This window comes from Lepidochelys kempii, chromosome 11 (genome assembly GCF_965140285.1).
Source record: "Lepidochelys kempii isolate rLepKem1 chromosome 11, rLepKem1.hap1, whole genome shotgun sequence".
NCBI classification, from domain to species: domain Eukaryota; kingdom Metazoa; phylum Chordata; order Testudines; family Cheloniidae; genus Lepidochelys; species Lepidochelys kempii.
In genome coordinates this window covers 63,766,420-63,794,091 of record NC_136390.1, presented here as the reverse complement: position 1 = coordinate 63,794,091, position 27,672 = coordinate 63,766,420, and the positions used below count along the sequence as shown (strand labels likewise).

General features: G+C 44.3%; 1 protein-coding gene across 4 annotated transcripts; it reads left to right on the top strand.

Moving 5' to 3' along the window:
• Positions 1-694: 694 nt before the first annotated feature.
• Positions 695-27,672, top strand: LOC140895855 (gamma-crystallin C). 4 transcript variants are annotated; one of them, XM_073306637.1, is made up of 10 exons: positions 695-1,078; positions 2,474-2,579; positions 3,753-3,834; positions 7,147-7,229; positions 7,370-7,457; positions 8,235-8,312; positions 19,056-19,143; positions 19,803-19,918; positions 26,324-26,563; positions 27,351-27,672. In XM_073306637.1, exons 2-10 carry the CDS (start codon positions 2,539-2,541, stop codon positions 27,624-27,626), a joined length of 1,092 nt encoding a protein of 363 aa, XP_073162738.1. In that variant the 5' UTR covers positions 695-1,078; positions 2,474-2,538; the 3' UTR covers positions 27,627-27,672. The 4 variants fall into 4 exon arrangements, with proteins under 4 accessions (XP_073162738.1, XP_073162739.1, XP_073162740.1 ...); XM_073306638.1 differs by lacking the exon at positions 8,235-8,312; XM_073306639.1 differs by lacking the exons at positions 695-1,078; positions 2,474-2,579 and adding an exon at positions 3,581-3,659.

The following is a 27,672-nucleotide window of genomic DNA, read 5'->3' as shown; positions in this document are numbered from 1 at the left end:
TGTTTGCCAGAATGGCTACCTTGTGTTTCTATAACTTAACTCTTTTATAAGGATAGGTTGTTGGCCTACTGCTCCACCCCCAAGCTGGAGGACCAGCGGTCTTCTTTACGTCTGCTCCCTACCCTTTGACCTGTCCAATTTGCGTCGCCCTATCAGGAGTTAAAACTCACACTGGCATAGTTCTCAGGGTCACTGGAGCAGAACAAGCTTTTCCCCTATGGCAAGGTGTGGTCCACATTGAGGGAAATTGTTATTAACAGGCTATAGTACATGGACAGGTATTGCTAATTCTAGTCTTACATTAAAAATTGCAAACCTACTGAAATATAAACTGATTGAGCTTTCTTTCCTTCCAGCTAATTGGTTTGATGATTTGCTGTTTACCATGGTCTTTTATGAGCTATATCATAGCCAGATTTTAATGGGTGGCAATGATGGAATTTTCTTGGTCGTTTGGTGTGTGTTTGCTTTTTTGAACTTTTCCTAATCTCACGAGTATAAGTATAAACTGGGTCAAAATGTTGGGTGATTCTGTTAGTCACATTAGCCTTAGTCTCTGGAGGGGAAATCTTGGCTCCTTTGAAGGCAATGGGACTGTTGCCATTTCTTCCCAGGGACCAGAATTTCCCCCTTGTTAGTTATCACTCCCCATCCCCCATATCTGCTTAGTACAGGTAGCTACTTTTACCAGCCGTTAGATTCCTCACAGCTCAGAATGAGGGACTCGATCTCTCTTGTCAGCCAGTCGTTAGTGTTTCAGGCCAGCCATTCCCCTGCGAAACCCAATGCCTGGGCATGTAAAAGGATCACTTAGAATCCAGGCCCAGAGCCCTACCTTAGGGCACACACTTATTTTTTTTATTTCTTCCCATTCAGAGCATTGTTTCTAAGCAACAGAAGAAAGCTTCAGTCTTGTAGGAAGCAGAAGCAGTAGCCTAGTCTTCTTCAGCTGCAGCAGGGCAAAGGAGAAACAACAGCATCAAGAGTAAATTCCATCCTAAAGCTACCACGAGATAGAGAGATTCCAAAGCCAAGATCCTTTTAATAATCATTGTACAAGACAGAGAGTCTGACGCAGGTAATGAACTATTTCTCATATACTGTGTGTGAGAGTGTGTGTGTGAGTGTGTGTGTGCGTGCGTGCGTGCGTAAAAAGACTGTATACAGTCCTGTCGGTTCGATTATTAACTAGATAATTATTTTTCTTAGCATGTTTACAGTTATCAGTGGATTCCCTTTTTCTGAGGGACTCTCAAATGACAGAAAGATAGGGTGTGATTTTTGAGCAGCTTTAAAAATAAGATCAAAGGGAGGCCTTGGATTCCTTAATCTGACGTGCTCTGAACTGTTTTGAAACCCACTCCTTAATTAAATAAAATGGTGCATTTATTTATTTGGTGTATGCAATCTGACCAAGCCACAATGTGCTTAAATGCTGTGTTAATAAACATTGGGGCCACGCTTCAGCTGGAAAAAATCATCTCAATCCTCTTGGCTTCATTGAAGTAAATGAAATGACACTGATTTACAGCAGCTGAGGATCTGGCCCCAGAATATTTATAGGAATCATTGTGCTACTTTCAATAGATTTGTGTTGGCATTTGGGCACGCTAATGCTGGACATATGTGCTGTCGTTTTTTATGCCTATTAAGGAGGGCACCTAAATACAATGGTGATGGGCACATTAGACACACACATAAACAGCGTTCTCACTGCATGTTTGAACGTAAATGTTTGTGGTTTCATGAACTCTGTAAACCCCTGGTCAAGGGGAAGTAATGCATGAAATTTGACTTGTGAACCGTGTACAAAACATTGCCATAACTTTGGCCCATACCCTTGTTATCTCCACCCTGGCCTGCTGTAGCCTTCTCCTGTCTAACCTATTCTCTTTCCAACCCATTCAACCAAAATTATCTCCTTTGCCCCCCCTTTCCAATTCTGTCACTCAGGGACTACTACTACTCCCACATTAAGTGGTTGAAGAAACAGGAAAAGCTTTAAGAGCTGGGAGAGTTGATGAGCAGGATCTGTTCTGATGCCCTGTCTGGACAATACTAGACACATCTAGATTACTTAACGTTTAGATGCTGCTGTGATGGGTGCTCTAGAAACACGTAAGCTTATAGGCATCCTACCTAAAAGAAATGTCGCCCCTCCCGGCTTGAATCCCTGCACTGGCTTCCTGCCACATTTCACATCACAGTCAAACTCCTCATCCTCACGTTCAAGGCTTGGCACAAAGATACCCTGAACTGTTACTGTTGTTGTTTATCTGTATTACCAGAACGTCTTGTCTGCTTTCCTTTCCTGTTACATCCCCACTGGCGTCCTACTACTCTGCTACTTCTGCAGCGCCCATGTTTTTGCAGGGATATTGAAACAGTTTGCGCTAATCCATCAGTGGCTTTGGTTCAGTGGTTGTGATATTGATACACAGTGATCTGTCTTTCTGTTACTTTCCCTCTTTAGGCTGGATCTTAGTAAGCAGTCTGAGTTGTGGCAGCCTCCCCACAACTAGAAAACACCCCTCATCCATGGAAAGGAAACATCTAAAAAAAGAGATTGAAAAACTCTTGTAAGTACCAACTGCCAGGTAGTTCCCATACTGCACTATAGCTAGCAATGACTGCATTCTAAAGGTTCTGTCTGACATCCCATACATGTGTCCTCCGGTTTTCCCTTGTGGAAAGTCTGGGAAACCTTCCCTGGGGATGCTGGCCAGCTCCCACTGTCCTCCTTTGATATGCATTAGATAGATAAACCACCATAATTCAGAGCCTACCACTGCCCTGAGCTATGCACATAGAGAACTCATGCTGGCAGTGTGGGTTATGGTTCCTGCCTAGTGCCTGGACCACGCAAAGAGGTCGGGTCTGGGCACTAGAGCTACTGCCCTTAAGCCAGCAGGCTACATCCTTTACTTCACATAGTAGAAGTTCACTCTCTCAGATCCAGAGAGTCTGGGTTCCTCTACACGTACAGCTTCTCCAGGAATGAAAAGAAAAGGAGGACTTGTGGCACCTTAGAGACTAACAAATTTATTTGAGCATAAGCTTTTGTGAGCTACAGCTCACTTCATCGGATGCATTCAGTTTTTCCACTCTAAGGTGCCACACGTACTCCTTTTCTTTTTGCGAATACAGACTAACACGGCTGCTACCCTGAAACTTCTCCAGGAATGTAATTCAACTTCCATTCTATTCAATAGGAGGCCCACACCTGACTTTGCTGGGGCTCCGTGCTTGAGTGAGTACGCCCCATCTGAGTACAGGTTGCAGCTTCAGTCCCTCCAGGAATAAGAAGCCCAAACCCCAACACAGCAGCCCTTTCAGGCTGGTGGTTGTGCAGTGACATCCCTACTGTTTGCTCATTGCTTTTATTGCAACAGCACCACCAGCAAAGAGCCAGGGGAGCCTGTCCCAAGCAGGACTTCAGTCTGAATACTTTGCTTACCATTGCCCTCTCCCTTTCTTTCTTAGCCTTTGGGGGATGCAGACAGCCAGGTCCATAGCTCCGAGTATAGAGATAGAAGCTGAGATTGCAAAAATAAAAGGCTTTCCATGTCAGAAGGAGGCTGCCATCGGCTGCTGGGATACCTGCTGAACCTTGCAGCAGATTGTGAAGCTCATGAACTACAGTAAATACAGCCCTGACTGTACGCTGGCTTTTCAGAGTTGCCTTACTCCATCTTCTAATGCAGTGGATTGTCCAGCACCGACTGTAACTCAAGTTGCTCTCTTGCTTTTAGAGGCGATTATGTCGGCATCAGACTTCGGGAAAATGAATTCGACCCGAAAGGAAGACAGCAGCCCACCTTTCTCGATGACATGGTAACCAGACAACTTCTTATTCTAATCTTGCATTCTTAATCCCTGAATGAAAGAACTGAAGGGTGCCTGGCTTGATGCAGTTAAATAACTTGCTATTAGTATCCATAAACAAATGTGTTTTATCTAGAAGAGAGGGAAACTTATAGAGATCAGTTGCATATAACATTTTCAAAAGTACCTAAATCGCCTTTTCAAAAGAGACAGGTTCCTAAATCCCACTGACTTTCAATGACCCCAGACTTTTATATTCTTAAGTCACTTAGTTACTTTTTGAAAATGTTACTCCAGCTCTTTTGCCTTATGAGAGCTAAAATTAGCTGATTTTACCTGGTATTAACTCAATTGGATCTAATTCAAACAGACAGAAGCAAACTATGTGGTGTAACTCATTGGGGACCAACTGTATTAAACAATACTGCTTAGAGCAGTCGGTTTAGTAGCATAAACAGGATTAATGAGGCCTTCTTTGGCCAAGGCCAAGCCATTTCACCTCAATTTCCCCATCTATAACATGGAGGTTATATTTATTTACTACTTGGTCTGGATGCAGAAATTCCTGGGTAACATTCCACGGCCCTGTGCTGCTCAGGAAATCAAATTAGATGCTCATAATTATCCCTTCTAGGCTAAAAAAATTAAGTTATGAAGCCTACCACTTGGTGATTGTCATGTGAGGATTAGTTAGGTAATGTTTGTGAAGTACAAGACTCCCTTTGACTTTATTGGAGCCAGGATTTCTTCCTGTTATTATACTTGTAGATGGAAGATATCCATTATTTTACAAACTTCTCTGAAAACTTGTTTTTAGCGATATGATGACTCTACATGGTTGCAGGGATCCACTCACCTGAAGTCAGTTGCAGGCGTGGCGCTTCTTTTCACTTATAGATCAAGTTAATCTTTACGAGATCACTTGCTACCGTTAGCTGTAAAGGGAAAAAATCTAGAAGTCAGAGGTGGGCAAAGCCCAATATTTTTCACATTATAGCCCTATAAGCGTTCTATGACATGGTCCTAGGATATTGTGACCAGTCAACTGTGACAAAGTTCAGCATCTATTGTACAGCTAGGGAAAAATACGTGAAGTTGATAAGGAAAAGCTTTTGAAAGGCTAGTAGATGAAGCCTTGACTCCATCCTCCCCAAAGGCGCCAGCCAGTGAAGATGAACCAGCACAGAGGCAGAAGTAAGCTATTCTTGGCAAAGGGCGGGTGCAGCTTTCTTTCCCTTGGGGCAAGGGAGAATCAGGACTCAAGTGGAGCTCCTCTTGTCTCAGGTCTGCACCTTTACTTGGGGCTCCTGGCAAATCCATGATCTAGCCCAGAGTGCTGTCAAATGCACGAAGGTAACAAAGAGAGCAGCTTTTTTCCTCCTCCTTTCAGTTATATCACCCTGGTGTTATTTGTACCGATGGCAGGTGCATGCTTTTTAGATTTTCAAGCTGATGGCATCCCTTTAAATTATCATAGCATATTGTATTCCCCCAGGATCAGCTCTGGGGGTGCCACATTCTGTGATGGAGCTTTGTGGCTGTTCTTATGTCTGACAGAAGGCCCCAGAATGAGCGCCAACGTTTAGTTTTATGTCTCTGTTCAGAGACCATCAAAATGTAAGTCACGGAATGTAGCCTTCAGCTGTAGGCACAGGGCTCAGCCTGCCTGGAGGCAATGTTTGCTGTATTCATGATCGGCCAATGATAAGGTGCTAGAACAGGCTAAGCTGGGTGTCCTATTCAGACAGCCCCTGCAGCAGCTGATCACAATGTTTCACGTTTTACAAAATAGCATTTAGGATTCTATCTAGGTGGATGGTTTCAGAGTAGCAGCCGTGTTAGTCTGTATTCGCAAAAAGAAAAGGAGTACTTGTGGCACCTTAGAGATTAACAAATTTATTTGAGCATCAGCTTTTGTGAGCTACAGCTCACTTCATCGGATGCATTCAGTGAAAAATACAGTGGGGAGATTTATATACATAGAGAACATGAGACAATGGGTGTTACCATACACCCTATAACGATCACTTAAGGTGAGCTATTATCAGCAGGAGAGCGGGGTGGGGGGTGGAACCTTTTGTAGTGATAATCAAAGTGGGCCATTTCCAGCAGTTGACAAGAAAGTGTGAGGAACAGTGGGGGGTGGAGGGGGGGAATAAACATCGGGAAATAGTTTTACTTTGTGTAATGACCCATCCACTCCCAGTCTCTATTCAAGCCTAAGTTAATTGTATCCAGTTTGCAAATTAATTCCAATTCAGCAGTCTCTCATTGGAGTCTGTTTTTGAAGTTTTTTTGTTGAAGAATTGCAACTTTTAGGTCTGTAATCGAGTGACCAAAGAGATTGAAGTGTTCTCCAACTGGTTTTTGAATGTTATAATTCTTAACGTCTGGTTTGTGTCCATTTATTCTTTTACGTAGAGACTGTCCAGTTTGACCAATGTACATGGCAGAGGGGCATTGCTGGCACATGATGGCATATATCACATTGGTAGATGTGCAGGTGAACGAGCCTCTGATAGTGTGGCTGATGTGATTAGGCCCTATGATGGCATCCCCTGAATAGATATGTAGACACAGTTGGCAACGGGCTTTGTTGCAAGGATAGGTTCCTGGGTTAGTGGTTCTGTTGTGTGGTGTGTGGTTGCTGGTGAGTATTTGCTTCAGGTTGGGGGGCTGTCTGTAAGCAAGGACTGGCCTGTCTCCCAAGATCTGTGAGATCTGCTGGTAATAGCTCACCTTAAGTGATCACTGTCCTTACAGTGTGTATGGTAACACCCATTGTTTCATGTTCTCTATGTATATAAATCTCCCCACTGTATTTTCCGCTGAATGCAGCCGATGAAGTGAGCTGTAGCTCATGAAAGCTTATGCTCAAATAAATTTGTTAGTCTCTAAGGTGCCACAAGTACTCCTTTTTTTTTATCTAGGTGGATGTGGTCCACATCACGGTAGTATGCAATCACCTCTCAGCTTTTAAGGTATTTATCCTCACCACACCCCAGGTGAGGTAGGGCAGTGCTATCGTACAGATGGGGAACAGCGGCACAGAGACTACAGGCCAGAGTTTTAAAAGGCATTTAGGCGCCTAATGGAATTTCTAAAGCACTGATGTGCCCAGCACCCATTGAAATCAATGAGTTTTAGGCACCTTGGTGCTTTTGAAAAGCCCACTAAGTTCCTAAATACCATTAACAATCTGGCCCTAAGTGACATGCCCACAGTCACATAGGAAGTCTGTAGCAGAGTAGGAAATTGAACCCGAGTCCAAGGCTAGTGCCCTAAGTCCTGCACCATCCTTCCTTTCTGTTCTGTTTTCAGGCTCATTACGACTTGGCCATCAATGTTGCTTTACTGTGGTTGAATGATTCAGAAGCCCAAAGTCCTTTGGCAAAAGGGAAAAGGTGAGTATAAACAGACGGAGGCCCCAATCCTGCAATGGACTTACACCAGTGTAAAACTGGAGTAACTCAGGCATAAATCAGGTCCAATATCTTTCAGGCTAACCCCATTTACTTATATTCCCTCCGATTATCCTGGATAGGAATTTGCCGCTTCACAGCAGATACATCTATCCCAACCGAACTGAGAGAGAAGCCATGGTTTTATCATTTTATGCCGGGATCTTAATGGTAAGGAAGCAATAATGATAGCAAGATCTTTTGTTCTCCAGCAGCTTCCCAGATGAACAAAATACTAGACATGCTGTGTATTTTGCGAGAGTTCATGCAATGCAATGTACATACATTTTTAAATGTACAAAACTGTCTAATTTTCATCAAGGGATGGGAGTTGTAACCTTTTGTTAAACACAGTAAAGATTAGGCACCATTAGCTTGTAGCAATCTGATGGAGGGTTAGGGAGGTGAATATCTTGTCTCACAAACAGCTTTTAACATAAGGAATATCAAAGAAAATGATGATAAAATAATAGTCTGAACAATTATAGCACAATGATCAAGTCAGAGCTACACCGTGGTCTACCAAACCCCATGTTTCAGTATATCCCGTGACATGCACAGCGATCCACAGATCTAATGAAGGAGCAATGGAATCAGTCCTGGTAGCAGAATGCTCTTGCCCCAAGTTTTGCTGATCTTTATGCAATGACATGTTTTAGGCCCCACATTAGCTCTGCTTCAGTCAGATTCCTGCTGTGTTCCACTATGTCTTCTCTGTGGCAGAAGGTCACAGGAGCAAATGTCAATGGGGCCATAGCAGCTACATGAGGCAACCCTAGATGTTCATGTCAGGTACCTAGCCCATAGGGTAACCCTGGAAGTTAAAATCCTTCTAGGTGGTAAGGACTCTACGGGACGGGGTGTCATCTAGATTCTACATATTTATTAATTCAAACCCAAAAATACCCACCCCACGGACTAAACTCCTTTCCTGACCTGCTTTCACAGAACAGCATCCCCATTGAAGACGTCTTTGAGATTTACAGCACGGGGCCCTCAGCAACATGCTGGCACCGCTCTGCCAAAGTGAGTGGCAAGATTGTGGAGGCTGTTTTCTAATTGTTTGAAGCTGGCATCAGCTGGGTCTAGGTTCCAGTAGCTGTTGTTTATACCCGCCCTCCTGTGTGAATAAACAGAGCTGATTTCGTTGCTCAGCAGGCAATTATGGTTATCTGGTCAGTGGGGATTCTGATAGAAGTGAGCGGAGGAGAGCTGACCCAGCACCACACTGATAAGCTTTTTGTAGTCATTACAAGCAGTTAAATACCAGCCAGGGCCATGGAGTGGAGTAGGCTGCCTGGCTTTTATTTTAAATTGCCGCTCGCTGGTTTCTACTTTGTTTGCTGGAACTATATTAGGGATGGATTCTCTGGATAATTTCATCCCGTTCTTAATTAATCTGGGTCAAACTCGTGCCATCCAAACTCTGAGCATGCTCCATTCCAATGCCTTGTCATGGTCCTTGGGCAGCCTGCCTTTTCTGAGATCCTCTTCCAGTCCCCTGAGCACAGCCCTTCCAAGAGACAGGCCCGTGCCTCCACTTCCCTTTGAGGTGGGACTCCGGCATCCAGCCACTCTGACCGGCTCTCTGGGTTACAGCCCTCTGGTTGCCAACCGTGATACCTAGCAGGCCCAGCGGGCTTGGCACCAGCAAGAATTTCCTGATGGGAATCTGTGGACAGTGACCATTTGCAGTGACACAGAAGCAGCTTCTCCAAAATAAAAAGTATGATTTATTTTGCCAAACCATTCACAGCACTCAGGGCAATGGATTTAAAATAGAGATCCATGCATACTGTCTTTCCTCCGCTTGGCTTTCCGCTCAGCCCAAGGGCAGAGATGATTTAGCCCTGGTGCTCCTCTGCTCTCTTAGGCACCAAGTTACAGCAAGCTCCTGACTCCCAGTCAGTCTCTGGGTCAGCTGACAGCAGTTGGCAAACTGCAGATTCTCAGCGTGTTGCCAGGGTCGGGTCTGAGAAGTCTCCTTTCCAGGGCTAGAAACCTGGCTCGTGTTTGAGGGGATGCTCCTTACCTAGGCCTTTGTTGTACCTTTTCTGCCTGGTTTATTTAGCAACCCCTTTTGATCTATGTATTCAGGTATATACTGAGTGGCATATGATAATAACAATACAAGCTTCCTAGCATAGGTGCTGGAACTAGTGGTGCTGGGGGTTTACAGTTTGGTTCAATGGCTCTCAGCAGCCCCACTATACAAATTGTTCCAGCACCCCTGCTTCCTAGTTCCCCACCCACCTGCCGAAGAGAATTTTTTTTAAATGCAGTTACTGTACAGGGGAAAATCAGGACGCTGCACTGATCCAAACATGAGAATCTGCTCTACGGCTGGCTGGACATGTGCAGAAAACTTTTTGAAGCATTTTTCACGCTCAGGCCTTATCTGCACTGAGGATTTCCATAGGAATTGAAACAGTAAATCAGACCTGTGGTGCAGCTAGTTTGGAAGGCTGTCTTTGACAGTGACCACTGCCAGATGCTTCAAAGGAAGGTGCAGGAGCCCCACAAATATGCAGATGTGGGACAATTTGTCTCCCATGAAGGTCTAACCCTAATCTCCAATCATTCGAGTTTCGTAAACCCTGAAGCGGGAAGTTTGTGTCTCCCCCCACACCCCAAAATGTGGCTATTTTATTTCCTCTGATTTCAGCCATTAGTTGCTAGCCATGAGGGCAACATTTATTGCGAGTTTCCAGTTCGAAGTAAGCTAAACAGGGGTCACCACCATTACATTAGTTTGCCATGTCTAGGTGTGTATTACTCTGATAGCTGGAATTGGGGCAAATTCCTGGTGTAAACAAGGCCTGAGATAAGAAAAGGAGTACTTGTGGCACCTTAGAGACTAACCAATTTATTTGAGCATAAGCTTTCGTGAGCTATAGCTCACTTCACTGCATCCGATGAAGTGAGCTGTAGCTCACGAAAGCTTATGCTCAAATAAATTGGTTAGTCTCTAAGGTGCCACAAGTACTCCTTTTCTTTTTGCAAATACAGACTAACATGGCTGTTACTCTAAGGCCTGAGATGGATCCCACAGCTCCCTCCTCCCCCATTTCCAGATGGTTCTCGTACAGCATGCTACAATAGCCATGGAAATGCTTACATCTGTCTATGCTGATGTGTGGATTTTTGCCAAGAGCAAGTTAATTTGGTTGAAAACTGAATTCTGACAGCTTTCTGCAGTAATATCTCCTGGGGCAACCTGAACTCCCCCCTTGGCCTGTCTCTTCCTACCAATCCTCAGGCCACTTCCCTCTCATATAGATTTTGCAGATCTTCTGCATGAATCGTTTTTGCCTTATACGCTAGGAAGGCAGCATGTCAAGCCATTAGTTTAAGGTTGGACATTAGGAAAAACTTCCTGTCAGGGTGGTTAAGCACTGGAATAAATTGCCTAGGAAGGTTGTGGAATCTCCATCACAGGGGATTTTTAAGAGCAGGTTGGACAAACACCTGTCAGGTCTGGTCTAGATAATACTTCATCCTGCCACGAGTGCAGGGGACTGGACTAGATGACCTCTCGAGGTCCCTTCCAGTCCTACGATTGTATGATTCAACAAAACTAAAAGTCCTAGACCCAAACCTATTTAAAAAAACGTAGGGTCAAAATGCTCCTGCAATATGCTGAGCTCCCTGGCTGTGATACAGCAAAGCGCTGAAGCACACGTTTGCCTTTAAGCACACGTGTAGTCCTGTCAAGTTACACTTGGTAAGTGTTGTGCTGGACTGGACACAGATTGCGTAACAACTTGCAGGATCAACCGAAGACATTGGCATTTCTAGGGCTGGCTGCTTGGCTATATGGGGACCTGTGTTTTAAAACGATCAAACATTTTCAAAATGCTATTCTTTTCTTTGCTCCACACTGAAATACACAACCACACCAAGACAAACAATAGACACGAGGCCACTGGGAGTGAGCTATTTATAAAGTCTAATCACTTATCCAACCCTTATCCTGTTACAGAGATGCCTGAGTTGTGGACTCAGATTCCCTGCCTTGCCAATCAAGTCACGTATTGAATTAAAACTTGGAGTGCACACACACACTTGCTGCACCATATGTGGTCTGCAGTGAACGCTTGGTCACTGAAGATTGTAGGGACAGTATTTTGTTTTTAGCCAGCTGAATAAGATCAATGGGCTGGTTGAAGAAGCCACCTCTGGGATAGGCACAAAAGGTAGGCCTTGCTTTGCACCTCGGTCAATGAGTCTCATTCTTGTGTAGGTGTTGTCTTCCTCTGACATTTGTTCAGAGAAGGTTCAATGTCTACTCCATCGAATGCAGGACCAGACAGCCTCCTACTGGAAGGGGTCAAAAAGAGATGGACAAGCAGGTGTGAGTGCCATCCTCTGACCTCCCAAGGTCTTTCCCCTTCAGAGATCCAGTAGGTTCTCTCTTTATAGTGATGCCAAAAAGAGGACACGGAAATGAAGTGAATATACATTGGAGGGTGCAGATACTTACAAGTCCTATAAAAGTTGTGCATGAGCTGTTACACTGAGCAAACTGATAGGACTGGGACTGTGATTTTGTTGTTTGTATTACAGTGGTGCCTAGAGGGTATGGAGTTGAACTGGAGCCTGCATTGTGCCAGACACTGTGCAGACAACGAGAGTGAGCCTTCCCTTAAGATCTTACAATCCAAGTAGAGCGACAGAGAGAGTGGGAGAATGGAAGCATCATCGTCCCTGTTCTGCAGACGGTTGACCAGCCACAAAGAGAGATTCAGTGACAAGCCCAAGGCCATATAGGAAATCTGTGGCACAGCCAGCAGTTGAACCCAGAACTTCTGAGGCTCAGTCTTGTGCTTTAACCAAAAAACCATCCTTCCTCAGTCCCAGAAATCTTAGGCAAATTTAGGAATCTGATATTTACATCTTTGCACCTCTCCGCACCATACCCGTAGCTGTGAACATCCCCCTTGAAGTGAAACCTAGCAGAACTTCCTTGTGGGATCACGTGTAAGGACCTGATGGAGCTATTGAGATCTCCCCCTTCCCCTGATCAGGTATCATGGCCACACATAGGGCTTGATCCTGCTCCATTAAAACCTGTTTTTCTGTTGACTTGAACAGGAGAAAATTCCAGCCTATAATTGGCGATTCAAATGTCATCATAAAGCCACATTACCCGGAGGGAGCTGCAGTTGCTGAGGTGAGAGTGAAGAGGCATCTTGGCACTGCTGAGCTCATAGGAGGGGGCCTGGGACGTCCCGACAAAATGATCTGAGTTTGGAGACAGAGATCCTGAGTTAGCAAGGGGCTTAAGCATGTGCCTAACTTTAAGTATGTGAGAAGTTCTGCTGAAATTAATCAGGGGCAGAATCAGGAGCTAGACTGCGACTTTGTCAGGAACATAAAGCATTTTCAGTATGGTCCGCTGAATATCCAGCCAGGTAGTGATGTGGATTCATTAGAGAACCAATTTCTTCTGGCTCCTGCCACTCATGATGATGCATTTCGTAAACTCAGCAACTGATGAACTGCTTTTAACACTTCCACCAAAGGCTCATGAATCAGCTGCAGTCAGCAAACATCAGTAGTTAAGTGGGTGCATTCCAGAAGCTCATTAATTGTTAAATTAATTCTACATCCACTAATTTTGTTTCATAATAAAACACTCCCTATCCACCTAAGAACATGAGACTGCACTGGTACAAGAGCAGCATCTGGAACGAGGAAGGACACATGTCCAAAGTGGGCTCAATCCAGATTCTCAGTTTGCTTCTAATTGCAGTCAGATGAAATTTTTGACCCCTCAACTCTGATTACTGCATGTCAGTTGTGGTGAGACATGGAACCACTGATTCCACATGCAAGTCCAGGTGCGGAGCCTCTCAAAATTGCACATGCAAAATTCTGGGTGCAAACAGAGGCCTTTTTTAATGGTTTGAAATAATGGGTACAGATTGTTGTCAAAGTAAAGATTCTCCCTGTCACTGAAGTGTTGGGGAGGAGCACAGCGGAACACTGGGTCACACTCTCAGTTGATGTAAACTGACGGAGCTGCCTTGACTTCAAGCTAGCCACACCCATTTACACCAGCTGAGAATCTGGCTCCCTGTCTTTAAGGGCGAGGCAATACTATGAATCTTACTGTATCAGCGCACTGTTGTCTTGCATGGTTTTGGCACAGTTGGTTAAAAAAAACTACAACCATTTTAGTGAACTTGTTTGTTAAAAATTTGTCAAAATTTCAAAAACTCTGACTGTTTTCGATCAGCCCAAGTGTTAGGTGATCATATGCTTGGGGCAACCTGGGCTACAACACAATCCCCCAACATTAACTGTTATGTCCCAGCCACGCTACAGAAGTGCTTAGTTTCTAGAACATGGAATTTGTAAACGTGCAGCAGCCATGCACAAGCAGTGAGGGACTTGTAGGGTACGTCTGCACAGCAACTAGACACCTGCAGCTGACCCGTGCCAGCTGACTCAGGCCGCCCAGGCTCTAGGCTCCTGCGAGGTGGGAGGATCCCAGAGTTCGGGCTGCAGCCCAAGCCCAGAAGTCTATACAGCAATGAAACAGCCCTGCAGCCCAAGCCCCACAAGCCTGAGCTGGCTAGCATGGGCCAGCTGCGGGTTTTTCTTTGCTGTGTAGACATACCTGAAATGTAAATGGTTCCTCAATGCCTATCTGACAATACAACCAGTTCTGGCCATGTTATCAGCTGTAGAATGAGGCCATGACCACTCTTCCTTTCACACAAAGAGGAAGCAAGTTACTGGAGAAACGGAATACAGACGGAAACTAACATATGGAAGGGCCAAACTAATGCCACAGTTGGATTTGACTCTAAAGGGGCCTTGCAGGCTACAAGTGGGTAGCTAGTCAGGAGAATTTAAACTCAATTTAAGGGCTGGTAACAAGGCAGATGGAGGATTCTTAATACACTAAGGCCACATAGACCCAGGAGGTGGTACACAAGCTTCCCAACAGAACCCCCAGCTTTGGGAAGACCAACCTCTCCACATGTGAGAGAGAGTTCACTTCTATACCATCTGTGTCCTGATTCTCATCAGCAGCACAGCATAGTAGACCAAATTCTGCCTTGACTGACATCCTCTGTTGACATCTGGTGCCAGAGACTCCACTCCTTGGACTTGCATGGGGCATAAGTCAGGGAAGAATTTGATCCATTGCATGTCATGCTTTTGTAGCATGGACTCACGTGCGGCAGGAGTTTAGCTGAGTCTGCCCAACTCATTTAATTTAATTTCACTTTGGAATTAAAGCTGTTCACAAAGGCGGGGAAGTAAAGGCATTTCCACTAAGTTTGTCCACACTTAAAACACTGCAGCTGCGCTTCCAGAAGCTATTCCCTACTATGCCGATGGGAGGGCTTCTCCTGTCACAGGAGATAATCCACTTCATAGACTCGTAGACCTTAAGGCCAGAAGGGAGCATCATGATCATCTAGTTTGATCTCCTGCACATTGCAGGCCACAGCACCTCAGCCACCCACTCCTAAAAGACCCCTAACCTCTGGCTGAATTACTGAAGTCCTCAAATCATGATTTAAAGACTTCAGAAGTTACAGAGAATCCACCATTTACACTCATTTAAACCTGTGAGTGACCCATGCCCCAAGCCAATCTGACCCTGGGGAAAATTCCTTCCTGACCCCAAATGTGTTGATCAGTTAGACCCTGAGCATGTGGGCAAGACCCACTAGCCAAACATCTGGGAAAGAATTTGCTGTAGTAACTCAGAGCCCACCCCATCTAGTGTCCCATCACTCGCTGCTGGAGATATTTGTTACGAGCAGTTGCAGATCAGCTACATGCCATTGTAGGCAGTCTCATCAAACCATACCTTCCATAAACTTATCAAGGTCAGACTTGAAGCCAGTTAGGTTTTTTGCCCCCACTGCTCCCCTTGGAAGGCTGTTCCAGAACTTCACTCCTCTGATGGTTAGAAACCGTCATCTAATTTCAAGCCTAAACTTGTTGGTGGCCAGTTTATATCCATTTGTTCTTGTGTCCAGATTGGCATTTAATTTACATAACTCTTCTCCCTCCCCGGTATTTATCCCTCTAGTGTATTTATAGACAGCAGTTACATCTCCCCTCAGCATTCATTTTGTTAGGCTAAACAAGCCAAGCTCTTTGAGTATCTCCTTGGCTCGTCCTAGTAGCCCTTCTCTGCACCTGTTCCGGTTTGAATCCATCTTTCTTAAACACAGGAGACCAGAACTGCACACAGTATTCCAGATGAGATCTCACCTCCCCGAGAGGCGGTAGCCAGGTCTCCCATCAACCTCACGCCATCTATACTGGGGGTCAGACCGGTTTAACTGTATCGCTGAGGGCTGTGGCTTTTTCACATCCCTGAGCAACAGAATTATACGACCCTAATTTCTTAGTGTGGATCAGGCCAAAGTTATTCAGCCTTTCCTTATGGAAGATAAAAATAATGGACCCAATTAAGTCCTCACGTTACCTGGTGGAACTCTCCTCACATGCAGTCACGCGTCTGAGCCTAGAGATAGTCAACATTTTTGGCACAAAACGCTTTCATCCAAAAATGGCCTTTTTTTCAAAAATGAATGTTTTTATGGAAAATCGTCGACATACAATTTTTCCATGAAATTTTTGGTGATATTTTGGACTCACTTTTTTATCTAAAATTTTCTGTTTACCTAAAACCACATTTTCTTATCAATTGTAAATGGAAAATTTCAAAAGTGACTTCAATTGAAGTTTTGGTAACAAAAAAAGTGGTGAAAAACGCTGCTGAAAATGTCATGGAAAATGAAAAAAGTATCACCAAAAAAAAGCTCACAATCTTTATCTACCCTGCCAATACCCTTGTAAGATAGCAAAGTGCCATTATTCCCATTTTAAAGATGAGGAACAGAGAGACTGGCATACTAGGAAATTACATTTAGGTCTCCCAAGTCCCAGCCTAGTACCGTAACCACTGGACCATCTCCTGTCTAAGAAACCAATCTTATAAACTTCCCTTTCTTATCTGAGACCAATAGACTAAAGTGTACATAAATGCCTGGCAGAAATACTGTATTGTTTAGGTTATTGATGAGTGTTTTAGAAGACTCTCCTGTTCTGATGATGGTTTAATATCTGGCATAAAGGACTCTGAGAGAAAGAGAACTCAGTGGTCACCAGTTTCCCTGAGAGGGGACCTCACTAGCTAAAGTGAACAACAAAACGCCAGTGTAAGACTGGCCTCAACATACAAAAGCTTTCTGTGTTTGTGTAATTGACCTTCAGGGAGCTGGTCTCGTTCCCAAGAGGGAGCCGATTGTCTCTTTCTCCTGTACTTTTCCCTCTGCGCACCAGCTGAAGATAATCCCTGGGCTAAAGGATAGAAAAAGAAAATTGATCTATTTTGTCTGTGCAGGACTTGATACCAATAGACACCAAATATATATGAATGTGTTCTCCTAGTAACTCAGTAACTGAGCTACTGTATATACAGCACAGACAACAAGCATTCAGCAGACATCACTGGTTTTAGGCCCTAGCTTCCAAACTAGAATATTATGGTAATACTCCAATCTTAGTGGCTTAGTAAAGCAAAGCACTTCAGCACATGCTCAAGGTTAGACATGTTTTAGGGTAGCAGCCATGTTAGTCTGTATCCTCAAAAAGAAAAAGAGGACTTGTGGCACCTTAGAGACTAACCAATTTATTTGATGACAAGTGAGCTACAGCTCACTTCATCGGATGTAGCTCATGAAAGCTCATGCTCAAATAAATTGGTTAGTCTCTAAGGTGCCACAAATACTCCTTTTCTTTTCAAGGTTAGACATGTGAGTTTCCCCACTGACTTCAGGGCGACTATTCATATGCTTAACTTTAAGCGTGTACTTAAGTGCTTTGCTAGACCAGTGCCACAAAGGTACCCATGTGATTTTTAATAGCCACAAGTGGCCAGGACCTCAGTTTTCTGAGATGGCACTTCTGAGAGCACAGTGGACCATGCTGATACATGGATTTAGTGTTAACTCAAAAGGAAAGTATGCCACTTGCCAAATTGCCTACAGCATTGCCAGCACAGGTCTTCTGGGTGATACTGGGCAAGTTGGTGCCTCAGTTTCCCTACCCGTGAAGCACTCTGAGATCTATCTATGAAAAGGGCTATCTAATACAGAGTTTATCAGTTCTGATTATAGATCTTCCAGCCACGTGTCAACCCTGTATAGCTTGTGTCTCTGATAGGATCCCAGCACCAGGAGCTGCATCCTGCACTATGGAAGGGAAGTCAATGGGAGCTGTAGCCCAAGTAGAATTCCCTCAGCACAGCAGAGCTCTCAGCTGGCAGCAAGTGGTAGCTGACTGCAACTGCTCCCTCTACTCCCTGGTGGGGGGGAAGGGACATGTTGGGGTGTGCCAGGACAGGGCAGCGTGTGCCTGGGCTATAAAAATTCACTGCTGGAACAAGGTCCCATAGGGCCCCCAGCCAGCTGGCCTAAATTAGAGCAGCCCTGGAGATGCTCTCATTTATGCTGGTATGCCAGAGCCAGCATAGATGGACCAGGAGGATCACAGAGGTAAAACTTTCTCCCTGATGGCCCTGCTACGCAGACCTCAACATAGGAGAAAATCTGGGCCTACATTTATAATTGCTTCCGTACTTCAAATTCAGTCTTTGCAGTCTTGAGTTCATGACTTTGAAAGTATTAGGAAAGCTCCCGCCTGTTCCAGCAGCGCACTGCGGTAGTCTATAGGTAGTTCTAACATACTTGGTGTGGCTTAAAGTAAGTGTTACCAGAGCAACTGCCAGAGTTACTGTGGAATTGTAATCAGATTATAATAAACCATATAATTAGCAATGGCTCCGGAGCACTTATAAAACAAATCATTCATGCCTGGCCTTATTAATATGGACTGCCATCTGCTGCCTGGATAGGGTTACTACTATGTTTGGGAACAGCCACGTAATGTGTAGAAAAAAGGTGACATTAACCAAATTTCCTCGTTCTTGTTGTTCCCAAATAGGGGGACGGAAATTCCATCCAGTTTGTTTTGTGGAGTTTCCTAGGAGTTGTATGATGGGGGTTCCACTTGACCCAGGGATGTTCTGTTTGTTTTATGGCCTGGGAAGCTCTGTACCTCCCTTTGAAGTGGGGGCTCTGCAGAGTGCAGCAGTTAAAGCAGATTTTCTTGCCAGATTTCCCAAAGTGCCTGCTCATGCCATTTCCCATAGTGCTGCCACTTTGGTTGGTATTCCCATGGCTGGAGGTCCTGATCTGCTTCTGGTGGAGACAAGGAGAGATTTCAGATGAAGCTGTTATGCTGGTTTTCCTCTCATCTGCTGTCACTCTGAAATTAGCGGTGATGCTTGGAGCAACACCTCTCTCTGAATAGTGAGTACTGTGTAGCTCAGGGATAGATTCTTGCTGGTGATAAGGTAGCAAAGTTGCTTTTATAATAATATAGTCAGAGCCTGTGTCTGCCTATTTTTTTGTTTATATGCAAATCTTTCCACACTGCTTTGCTGGAAGGTTCCCAAATAGCATGGTGATGGGCACAAAATCATACCTGACTAGAACACCTAAACCAAGAGATGCAGGAGCTATCTAACAAAAGGATATCAGCACTGCCAAGCCACTGGGAGAGGGCAAAAGAGGATGGGAAAAATTAGAAGTGAACAGTTCAGAAAAATGGATGTGATCCAAGGGAAAATACCAATGATTTGTAACATATTCAGGACTGTAAAGACTATAAAATAGACAAACAATTGTGCAATTTCTCATTAATCTCTAAGTGCTACTGTCCTTCCAGGGTCACCGGATTCACCCTTTCAACCTCTCATTGCATCCTTTTGCCATGCTGACAGCCCCAAAAGCTGCGGAACATGCCTGGAAACAGAGTAAGCATGTTTTGCCTCATCTCACGCAGGGATTTAAGCAGGGGGCTGGGAGTTCAGATTCCTGAATTCTAATTCCAAGCTTGCCACTGTTTTACGGCAAGACATTTAACCTTTCTGTGTCCCCGCCCGTGACATGGGGATATTAATGCTTACCCACCTTTGTAAAGTGTTTTGAGATGTACAGGTGTAAAGTGCTATATGAACCCGACCCAGAGCCCGTTGAAATCCATAGGGGCCTTCCTACTGAAGTCACTGGTCTTTGGATCAGGTAGCGTAAGTGCAAAGTATTATTTCAAATGGATCATTCCTTGCTGGTTTGTTAGTGATGTAATAGTGGCTTCATCTGCACTGTCATATAGTGTTTGTCTTTAACACATTTGAAGAGACACGTGAGCAGTCTTGACCTTGGGCTAGATTCTGGACTTCCGCAGTAGTTATGGTGCAGGCCAGTATTAGTCACAAAACAAAACTGACTACTCACAATGTACCAAAATGAGAACCACCCCCAAGGCATTAGGGATGGAAAGAACCTGACAATGGCAGCCTTCCCTCAGAGCATGTATTGAAGCAAGGTAGGAAATCTGTAAGCCATTTGGGAATTCTTCTGGATGGAAGGTGGAGGCACTATATAACTATGAGTTGATATTCTCTTCGCCAAGGTGTCAAGTTTCAAAAGGCAGCAGCAAATCAACATGCCACCACCAATTCAACAAGAACAAATAAGGACTGCAAGCGATCAGAATCTCTATCAACAGCAAAACAGCCAGACAACAAAGTAAGTCTAAAAAATACAAACCAGGTCAAACCATTGGGCAGCAATAGGATATATCGGCATACATCCAATTGTGCCTGTTGGACCATCCATAGTTCACAGAGCCTTTTCTGGAGTGCTACAGAATGGAAGATTTTGCAGTCTGTTTCAATCAGTTTCCAGGAGCACTGGAATTAATGATCTATATAGCATTAATCATATTTGATTTCTTGAGGTCAATGAAAAGCTGATACTTCCCTGATTATTATGAATTTGAAATTTGCTTTCCAGTAAAATTCTGTAATATTCACTTGAAATTAATTGTTTCGGCAAATATTCCTGCCAGCAAAACTCATTCGCTGGAATTATCTGTAGGGCACAAAACTAGTCAAAGATAGTTTGTTTAAAAATCTGAACACTTACCTCCCTTAAGAAATCCGTGGATTCCCACTCATGTAAAACTGGACAAATGCAGGGGTGAATTAGGCCCTCCATTATTTGTACACTATTTGCCCAGTTCTATTGCTTGCCTTGTAGCTGCTGGGTAGACAAACTGATGAACTTGTTGCCAGTGGCCCAGTGCCACACTGTACTTGTGCTTAACAGCTCAATGTTTGTTTGTGTCCTGCAGGGGGCTAGAAAACAGTTTAAGCAAGGAATCTTTCCAGAGGAGCTTGCAACAAAGAGTAGAAGGAAGGAAGAAGAGATGTAACAAGAAGCCAGGTCTCATGACTCTTACCCAAGACAGTGCTGTGCAATTCATTTTGCACAGGGGGGTGGGGAGGGTTAGTCCCTAGATTTTGGTGAGGCAGGTGTGCTACTTTTGTATTTGAATGGCTGTTTTAGCCCCCTTGGCTCTGTTATGGAAACAGGCTGCCTACCTCAATGTGGGGCATATTATCCTCAAGTTCATCTTTAAGTGTTACTGTTCCTTTCCATATTAGTTGCCATTTGATTTCTTGAAGGGGTAAGCTGAAGTTAGCAGTTGTACTCCTAGTTTTCAACACAGCTTTCACATCGTAGCTTAGCATTTCTCCCTCCCCTTTTCTGTATCTTTAATAGCTCCTCCCATGCTGATGTAGGCCCTGATTCAGCAAAGACTTTGAGCACGCTAACAAGACCATCTCTGTTCAGCACAGCAAGTGCTTAAGTCCCATTAAGTCAATGGGACTTCAGTGATTTGCAGAATCAGGATGCCTTGCTCAATCAGGGCCACAGGGCCTGACCCAGTTCCTATTGAAGACAAGGAGAGGTTTTCCTTTCTTTAATATGAATTGTATTAGACCCAATCTGAGTAGAAATTCTCATTGATAAGGGATGTTTATGATGCTATGGACAGAGTGATATCGTTATTCTTTATGTTTTATCTTGCACATTAAAAATGCTATAGCGTTAAAAACAAATTACCAAGAATGGCTAGAGGCTATCCCTCTGTAAAGACAAATGTCTCAGAAGTTCCTAGCTATGCTGGTATATTGTATAGTTGTATTAATACATGCCCCAAGTATGGTTTGTATACTAACTTTATGTATACAAAAGAAAATAAAACCTTTGAAACATGGGGTTTTTTTGTATTGCCCATTGGTTCAAATGAATTGTGTTTTGTTTACGGATTGCAAGGTCAGCTTTCCAAGAGTTCCAGAATTAAACCAGGTACAACTTGCCTTCTGCTTTGTTTTGCTTTAAACACGTAGACTATGTCTACACTGCATCCAGGAGTGACCCTCCCAGACAGGATCCACAGACTCATGCTAGTGGGGCTTGCGCTTGAAATAGCTGCAACTCTGGCTCTCAAGCCTAGGTGTGGGGGCTTTAAAGTGCTGTCTACACAGCTATTTTTAGAGCACTAGCACAAGCCCTGACAGCCCAAGTCTGTCGACTCAGGCTGGGACGCTCACTCCTGCAGTCTCCAGAACACTGCGTAGCCATTCCCATAGGAATGAAATGACTTGCCCATGGTCACCCAGGAAGTTGGTGACAGCCCTGGGAACTGGATCCAGGTCTCCTGAATCCCAGTCCAATGCCTTAACCACAAAATCATCCTTCATCCCTGCACTACATATGCTAGGTGATCATCTTTGCCTGTTCATGCTACATTTTTTAAAGTGACACCACATCTCTCTCCAATCTGAGACAAGCTGAAGATGAGTGTAGAACTACAAAAGCTACACTACATTCCGAACTGGAGGTGGAAAAAAAAACTGACCCAACAGATGAAGTGACTTACCGGTGTTTTGTTTCCTTTTCCTCGCTCTCTTGAGCCAGACGTAAAATCTTGTCCCAATTGAAGTCAGTGGAAGTTTTACCATTAACTTGAAAAGAGCCAGGATTTCACCCCATGTATTTACCACTGGTAGAAGCAAGATATTGAACTTGATGGCCTGGATTCAGCAAAACTTCTTATGTGCATAAGTGCTCTGCTGAATAGAGATGGACTTAAGCACTTACTTAAAAGTTAAGCACAGGCTTAGGGGTTGTGCTGAATGGAGGCCTATATTATTCCAATACTTAAGACTGATTCTACCCAAAAGTAGCAATGTAAGGACTTTTCTATAATTAACCAAAAATTGCAATGCATTGATTTAACCCCTTGAAAGCCAAAGCAAAGAGAAAGATGCCATTTGAATGAATTCATTACAATTAAAAAACCCACCAACATCACACACAATCCAATCGCCTGTCCCTAGTCACGTGAAAGCTAGAATAATGCAGAGAGGAATATATTCAAGGGCTTTACTTGGGACGGATTAGTATATGATGACTACTTCCTGTGAACTGACCTGAGATAAAAAGGAACAGTGCACTATGGTGAAACTTAAACAAATGGGTGATTTATCTGCATTATTCTAACACTCTCTTTATCAAAGTATTGCCATAGTCTTTAGTTTTCATTAGCTAAAACTTGCTGCTGCTGATAAATAAAATGGTGCTGTATGCAGCCCCTGAGCAAATCAAACGGCAGTAACACATGTGATGAAGAAGAAAAGTTTTGCCCTATTGTGCTAACATGCACATTTTTTACAAATAGTTTTAATTCATTGTCTTTGAGATCAGAAGGGACAATTTGTCATCTCGTCTGATCTCCTGCTGAACAAAGGTCTCAGACCTTCACCCACTGATTCTTTTGCTCTTTGATATCTGTGTCCCAGATGTGTTGCAGTTCATTTTTCTGCTTTTCCATCTGTGTTGAACCTCTTTACATCTAAGGTTTCGATGCTGCAACGATCTCCATGCTGAAGTCAATGGGGCTCTGTACAAGCACAGTGGTCTGCCAGTGAGGAACATACTACAGGATCAGGGCCTCAGCATCTTCAGGCTCCCGTTTCATATTCTAGTGGGGTTGCTGAGGTTATCAGAGGAAATATACCCAGACGTGTTCACTGTATGTTACATTGTCTTCTGATCCCAAGGTATGGCAGATGACATGCAATAGGCCTCAGCCCTGATTCTAGGAGGAAACACAATTGATATCTCTCACCCTTGTTGAGAAATGTAGCCATTTATTAATTTATTTAATTATTACCCTAGACGTGCCAGGCTTTTCAGAAAACATTTTCAATCAGGCCCCTAACAAGTCAATCAGAACTGGGGGTGCTCAACATCCTGGAAAAATTTGGCTACACCAAAATCAGGAAACAACTATTGCCTTCCACCTAGCTCCTGTTCGACCAAGACATTTTCCGACTTAACAGGAATACTTGTGACCAAAGTTCTTGCTCTTGCCACCTATATAGAAAATGGTTTCCTAAAGAATGAAAAGACAGTGGCTGTTTCTCCTGACTTGATGACAGCATATGATATTGTCTGGCACGTTGGCTTGCTGGTCAAGATGTCAAAGATGTTACTTTGGTGGATTATTATGGCTACAGAAAAATGGCTTCAAAACACACAGTTCCAAGCACTGCTAGGAAATAAACTGAGCACCTGGAGGATCCAGAAGAACTAGCTCTCTCAGGGATCTGTTTGTGCCCTAACTATTTTCTAACATGTTTTCAAATGATCTGTCTCCAACAATCTCCAGGCCATTCAAGTATGCAAGCAACATCTGCCTAGCCTCAAGAGACAGAGATTTCAAAAAGATTAAGGATAACCTGATCCAAGATATGGCAGCCATCGGTGGTGACTGAGAGAAGTGGAAACTTAAGCCCATTACGTCAAAGACAGTGTTGTCATGTTTGCACTTCACGAGAACATGACATCTTCTTGAATGGAGAACGACTGGCACATAACCAAAAGCCAGTATATCTCGGAGTCACTTACCTGTAAGGATCATATCACCAAGATAGCTCAGAAAATTAACTGCAAAAATATAAACGTATTTAAGAGGATGAGCTCAAGTTGGGGAGCTAACGCACAAATACTGCACGGCTTGGCAGTAACTCTCTGCTATTCAGTTGGAGAATACTGTGCTCCTGTGTGATTAAACTCTCCCCAGACAAAGCTAGTTGACGTGCAACTGAATCAAATGATGAGAATAACAGGGACTATGAGACCAACAAACTCCAAGTGTCTGTGAGTCCTCTCTAATATCCTGCTTTGTAACATCCAGGCATTATATTGCAGTAAAGAACCTGCTTTACAGAATCCGGAAGAATACCACTACTGTCACTTTTAAAGATACATGGGAGGTGCTCAACAGTGACTCATCAGCAGATGATCAATTTGGACGAGGTTACCAACCAGCTCCACGGTGGATGCTGTCACACCAGTGAGCAAAATGGGAATGAACTACTCCCTCTCTAAGAAATGTTTTACATGTCACTCCGCCTGATGGGAGACTGCCAAGCTTCAGGCTGCCACGCTATATATGATACAAGCTCAACCATTTCAAATGTGAGGTGATGAGGTGGGCAGCAAATGACCACACCTGGGGACTCACAACAGCCTTGTGTGGCTGCGAGTGGGGGTGGACGCGGCACACCTACTGAACAGCTGATCATCTCATGCTGGTCTCTCAGGAGGATGTTCCAGACTCCGTACTGCTGACCCCAAAGCTACTAAATGGCTAGAACACGTGTGATGTCTACCGAAGACCTTTTGACTTTTTTTTTTACCATACACATTTCTGTTTTTATCTCCCTACTTTCTATTTTGTCATTTGAACCCTCTTCCGCCTTTATTGTCCCACTTCTGCATTCACTAATAACAAAGCAACTGCAGAGACTATCGAAAAGGATTGTGATGGCATCGACATCCAATCCCCTCTGTCACTGAGCCAGAAGTTTCTCCCTTTTCCTGAACTATGTTGTCTTCAATGTAAAAATGGCTGAGCTGACAGATCTAGGGCCCAGAACTAGTCACTGGTAACAATAGGAATCAAACCTGTTCCCCACTACACAAAACCTATGGACACTAATACAAAGAGTGAGTGAGCCCCCAGAGTCATGAGTTGGCTCTATGAGCAGAGAAAAAAAACTTTTGTTAACATGTGCACACTTAGCACTGGTTATGAGGTATAAAAAGGCAGTTAACCTGCTGGAGTACTATGGCTTGCAGCCTGAATCCAGCTATGATGGGAAAGGTAAGAGAAACCTCTCTGGACTGGATTGTTCAGTATGTAAGACTGATACCAGGGACCTGATTCTCTCATTTACATCAGAGTTAGGGAATGTCTATACATACAACGGTGCAGCTGTAACAATATGGCTGTGTCACTGCAGTCTGGTAGAGATGCTGCATGCCGATGGGAGAGCAAACCACCTCCGTGAGCGGCATAAGTTCTCTTGGTGGGAGAGTGCTGTGCAGAGGAACACTTATGTCTTTGTAAGTTATGTCACTCGGGGGTGGAATATTCACAGCTGACATGAGCAATAGTGTAGACATAACCTTAGGTCATGTCTATACTTACTGGTAGATCGGCACTGCTGCAATAGATGCAGCGAGTGTTGATTTAGAAGGTTTTTTGAAGACACGCTAAATTGGTGGGAGAGCACTCTCCCATCAATTTGTGTACTCCATTTCCTGGAGAAGCGTAAGGGAAGACACAGCACAGTATAGCCACCGCGGTAAGTGGATCTAACTTCGTCAAATTAAGTTAGGTTATTCACATAACTGAAGTTGCACAACTTAGATGGATTTACTGTGGTACTGTACACCAGCCTTTAGTCTGTTAATGTCAAAGGAGTTACTCCTGATCTATACCAATAGGAGAGGAGAATCAAGAATGCAGACCTAGGGGAATTAGCATCTGTATTAATCCCTGGATATTAAACACTCAGAGCCTGACTATGTTCTCACTTACAGTCCTGTAAATGAGGATCAATCGCACTGAAGTCACAGGACTATATCAATTTATCATCACTGTGAGTAAAATGTAAGGCCCAGACATTTCATGCTTAGTGTGCTGGATGGAGAGAAATTGGAATGCCAGGATACAATCACACTGTATAGGATATTACTGAAAACTCTGCCCTTTGTTTCTTGCACTAGATCATCCTTTTCGAGGACAGAAACTTCCAGGGCCGCTCTGTTGAGTGCAGCAGCGACCGTCCAGATTTGCAAAGTCAGCTCAGCCGCTGTAACTCTGTCCGTGTGGAAAGTGGCTGCTTCATGCTCTATGAACGTCCCAACTTCCAGGGACAGCAGTTCTTTCTGAAACGGGGGGATTATCCTGACATGCAGTCTGAGAATTTCAGCACCTCCATTAAGTCCTGCCGGATGATCCCACCTGTGAGTTCCATTTTGCTTTTAAAAAATGGCAGCGTTGCCCAAGCCATCATCATAAGGCACTTGCTTGATCATTTTCAGCCAGGCTATTGAGGACTGAAAATGAGAACTGCTTTTTTCCTTCTAGTGGTCATCCCTACAGGATGGCTGGGGGACATGGCAGGGATAGGATAGGATACCTTGCACTACTACTGCCTGTTCAAGGCATGCTGCTATTCTGTGGTTAAGCCTATGGACAGTAAACAGCAACATACATTTTCCTCCCATAGTTCAAAATGACAGTAATTTCTAGCAATTTAGAGGTACACTGGGCCCACTCCCCTCACACTGGTGTAAAATAAGGAGCAACTCACTGACGCGCACAGAGTTCCACCAGTGTGAGGGGAGAATTGGGCCCAATATTTTCTGTGACTCTTTAGAACAAAGTCACTTCTCGGTTTCCTTGATTCTGGGCCCGCTGAAGCCTGAGACACTCTGAACCTACCATAGCTATGGGAGCACTTTGCTGCCTAAGGACTGACCAGAGTTGAACCCATCTATCCTCTTGCACCTGGATGGGCTCCCTCCTTCCCGCCCCAGACATGTTCCCTGCACCAAGGGTGGGAGTCACGGCTGGCGTCGAGCTGAGTCTAAAGGGTGGATGCACTGCCTTTGCAGCATTCAAGGATTCTCCTCCTCTGGGGAGCAGAGGCAGCTTTAAGCATCCTTTGCATCACTGGAGCAGGGCACAGGGCTGACTCAGGACCCAGGACCACAGCAGTCTCATTTTCTGTTTCATTTTCTGTCACAGCACAGGGGCACCTATAGGATAAAGATCTATGAGAAGGAGGATCACAGAGGCAAGATGGTAGAGTTAACCGAGGACTCGCCGCAAGTCATGGACCAGCTACGCTCCCCCGAGATGCTCTCTTGTTCTGTGCTGGACGGGCACTGGATTCTTTACGAATTGCCGAATTACAGAGGCCGCCAACACCTGCTGAGGCCAGGGGAGTACAGGAGATGCAGCGAGTGGGGCTCTATGAGTGGCCAAGTCGGCTCTTTGAGACGTGCCACTGATCTTTACTGAATCAAGACGCCTTTTGCCTGGAACGGTCTCAATGAATAAAATGCTT

Bases quoted from the DNA above. Each gene is read 5' to 3' on its own strand.
- LOC140895855 (XM_073306637.1), top strand. From the start codon at position 2,539: ATGGAAAGGAAACATCTAAAAAAAGAGATTGAAAAACTCTT. The intron at 7,458-8,234 runs GTAAGGAAGCAA...CTGCTTTCACAG, and splicing joins TTTATGCCGGGATCTTAATG to AACAGCATCCCCATTGAAGA. The intron at 26,564-27,350 runs GTGAGTTCCATT...TTTCTGTCACAG, and splicing joins CCTGCCGGATGATCCCACCT to CACAGGGGCACCTATAGGAT.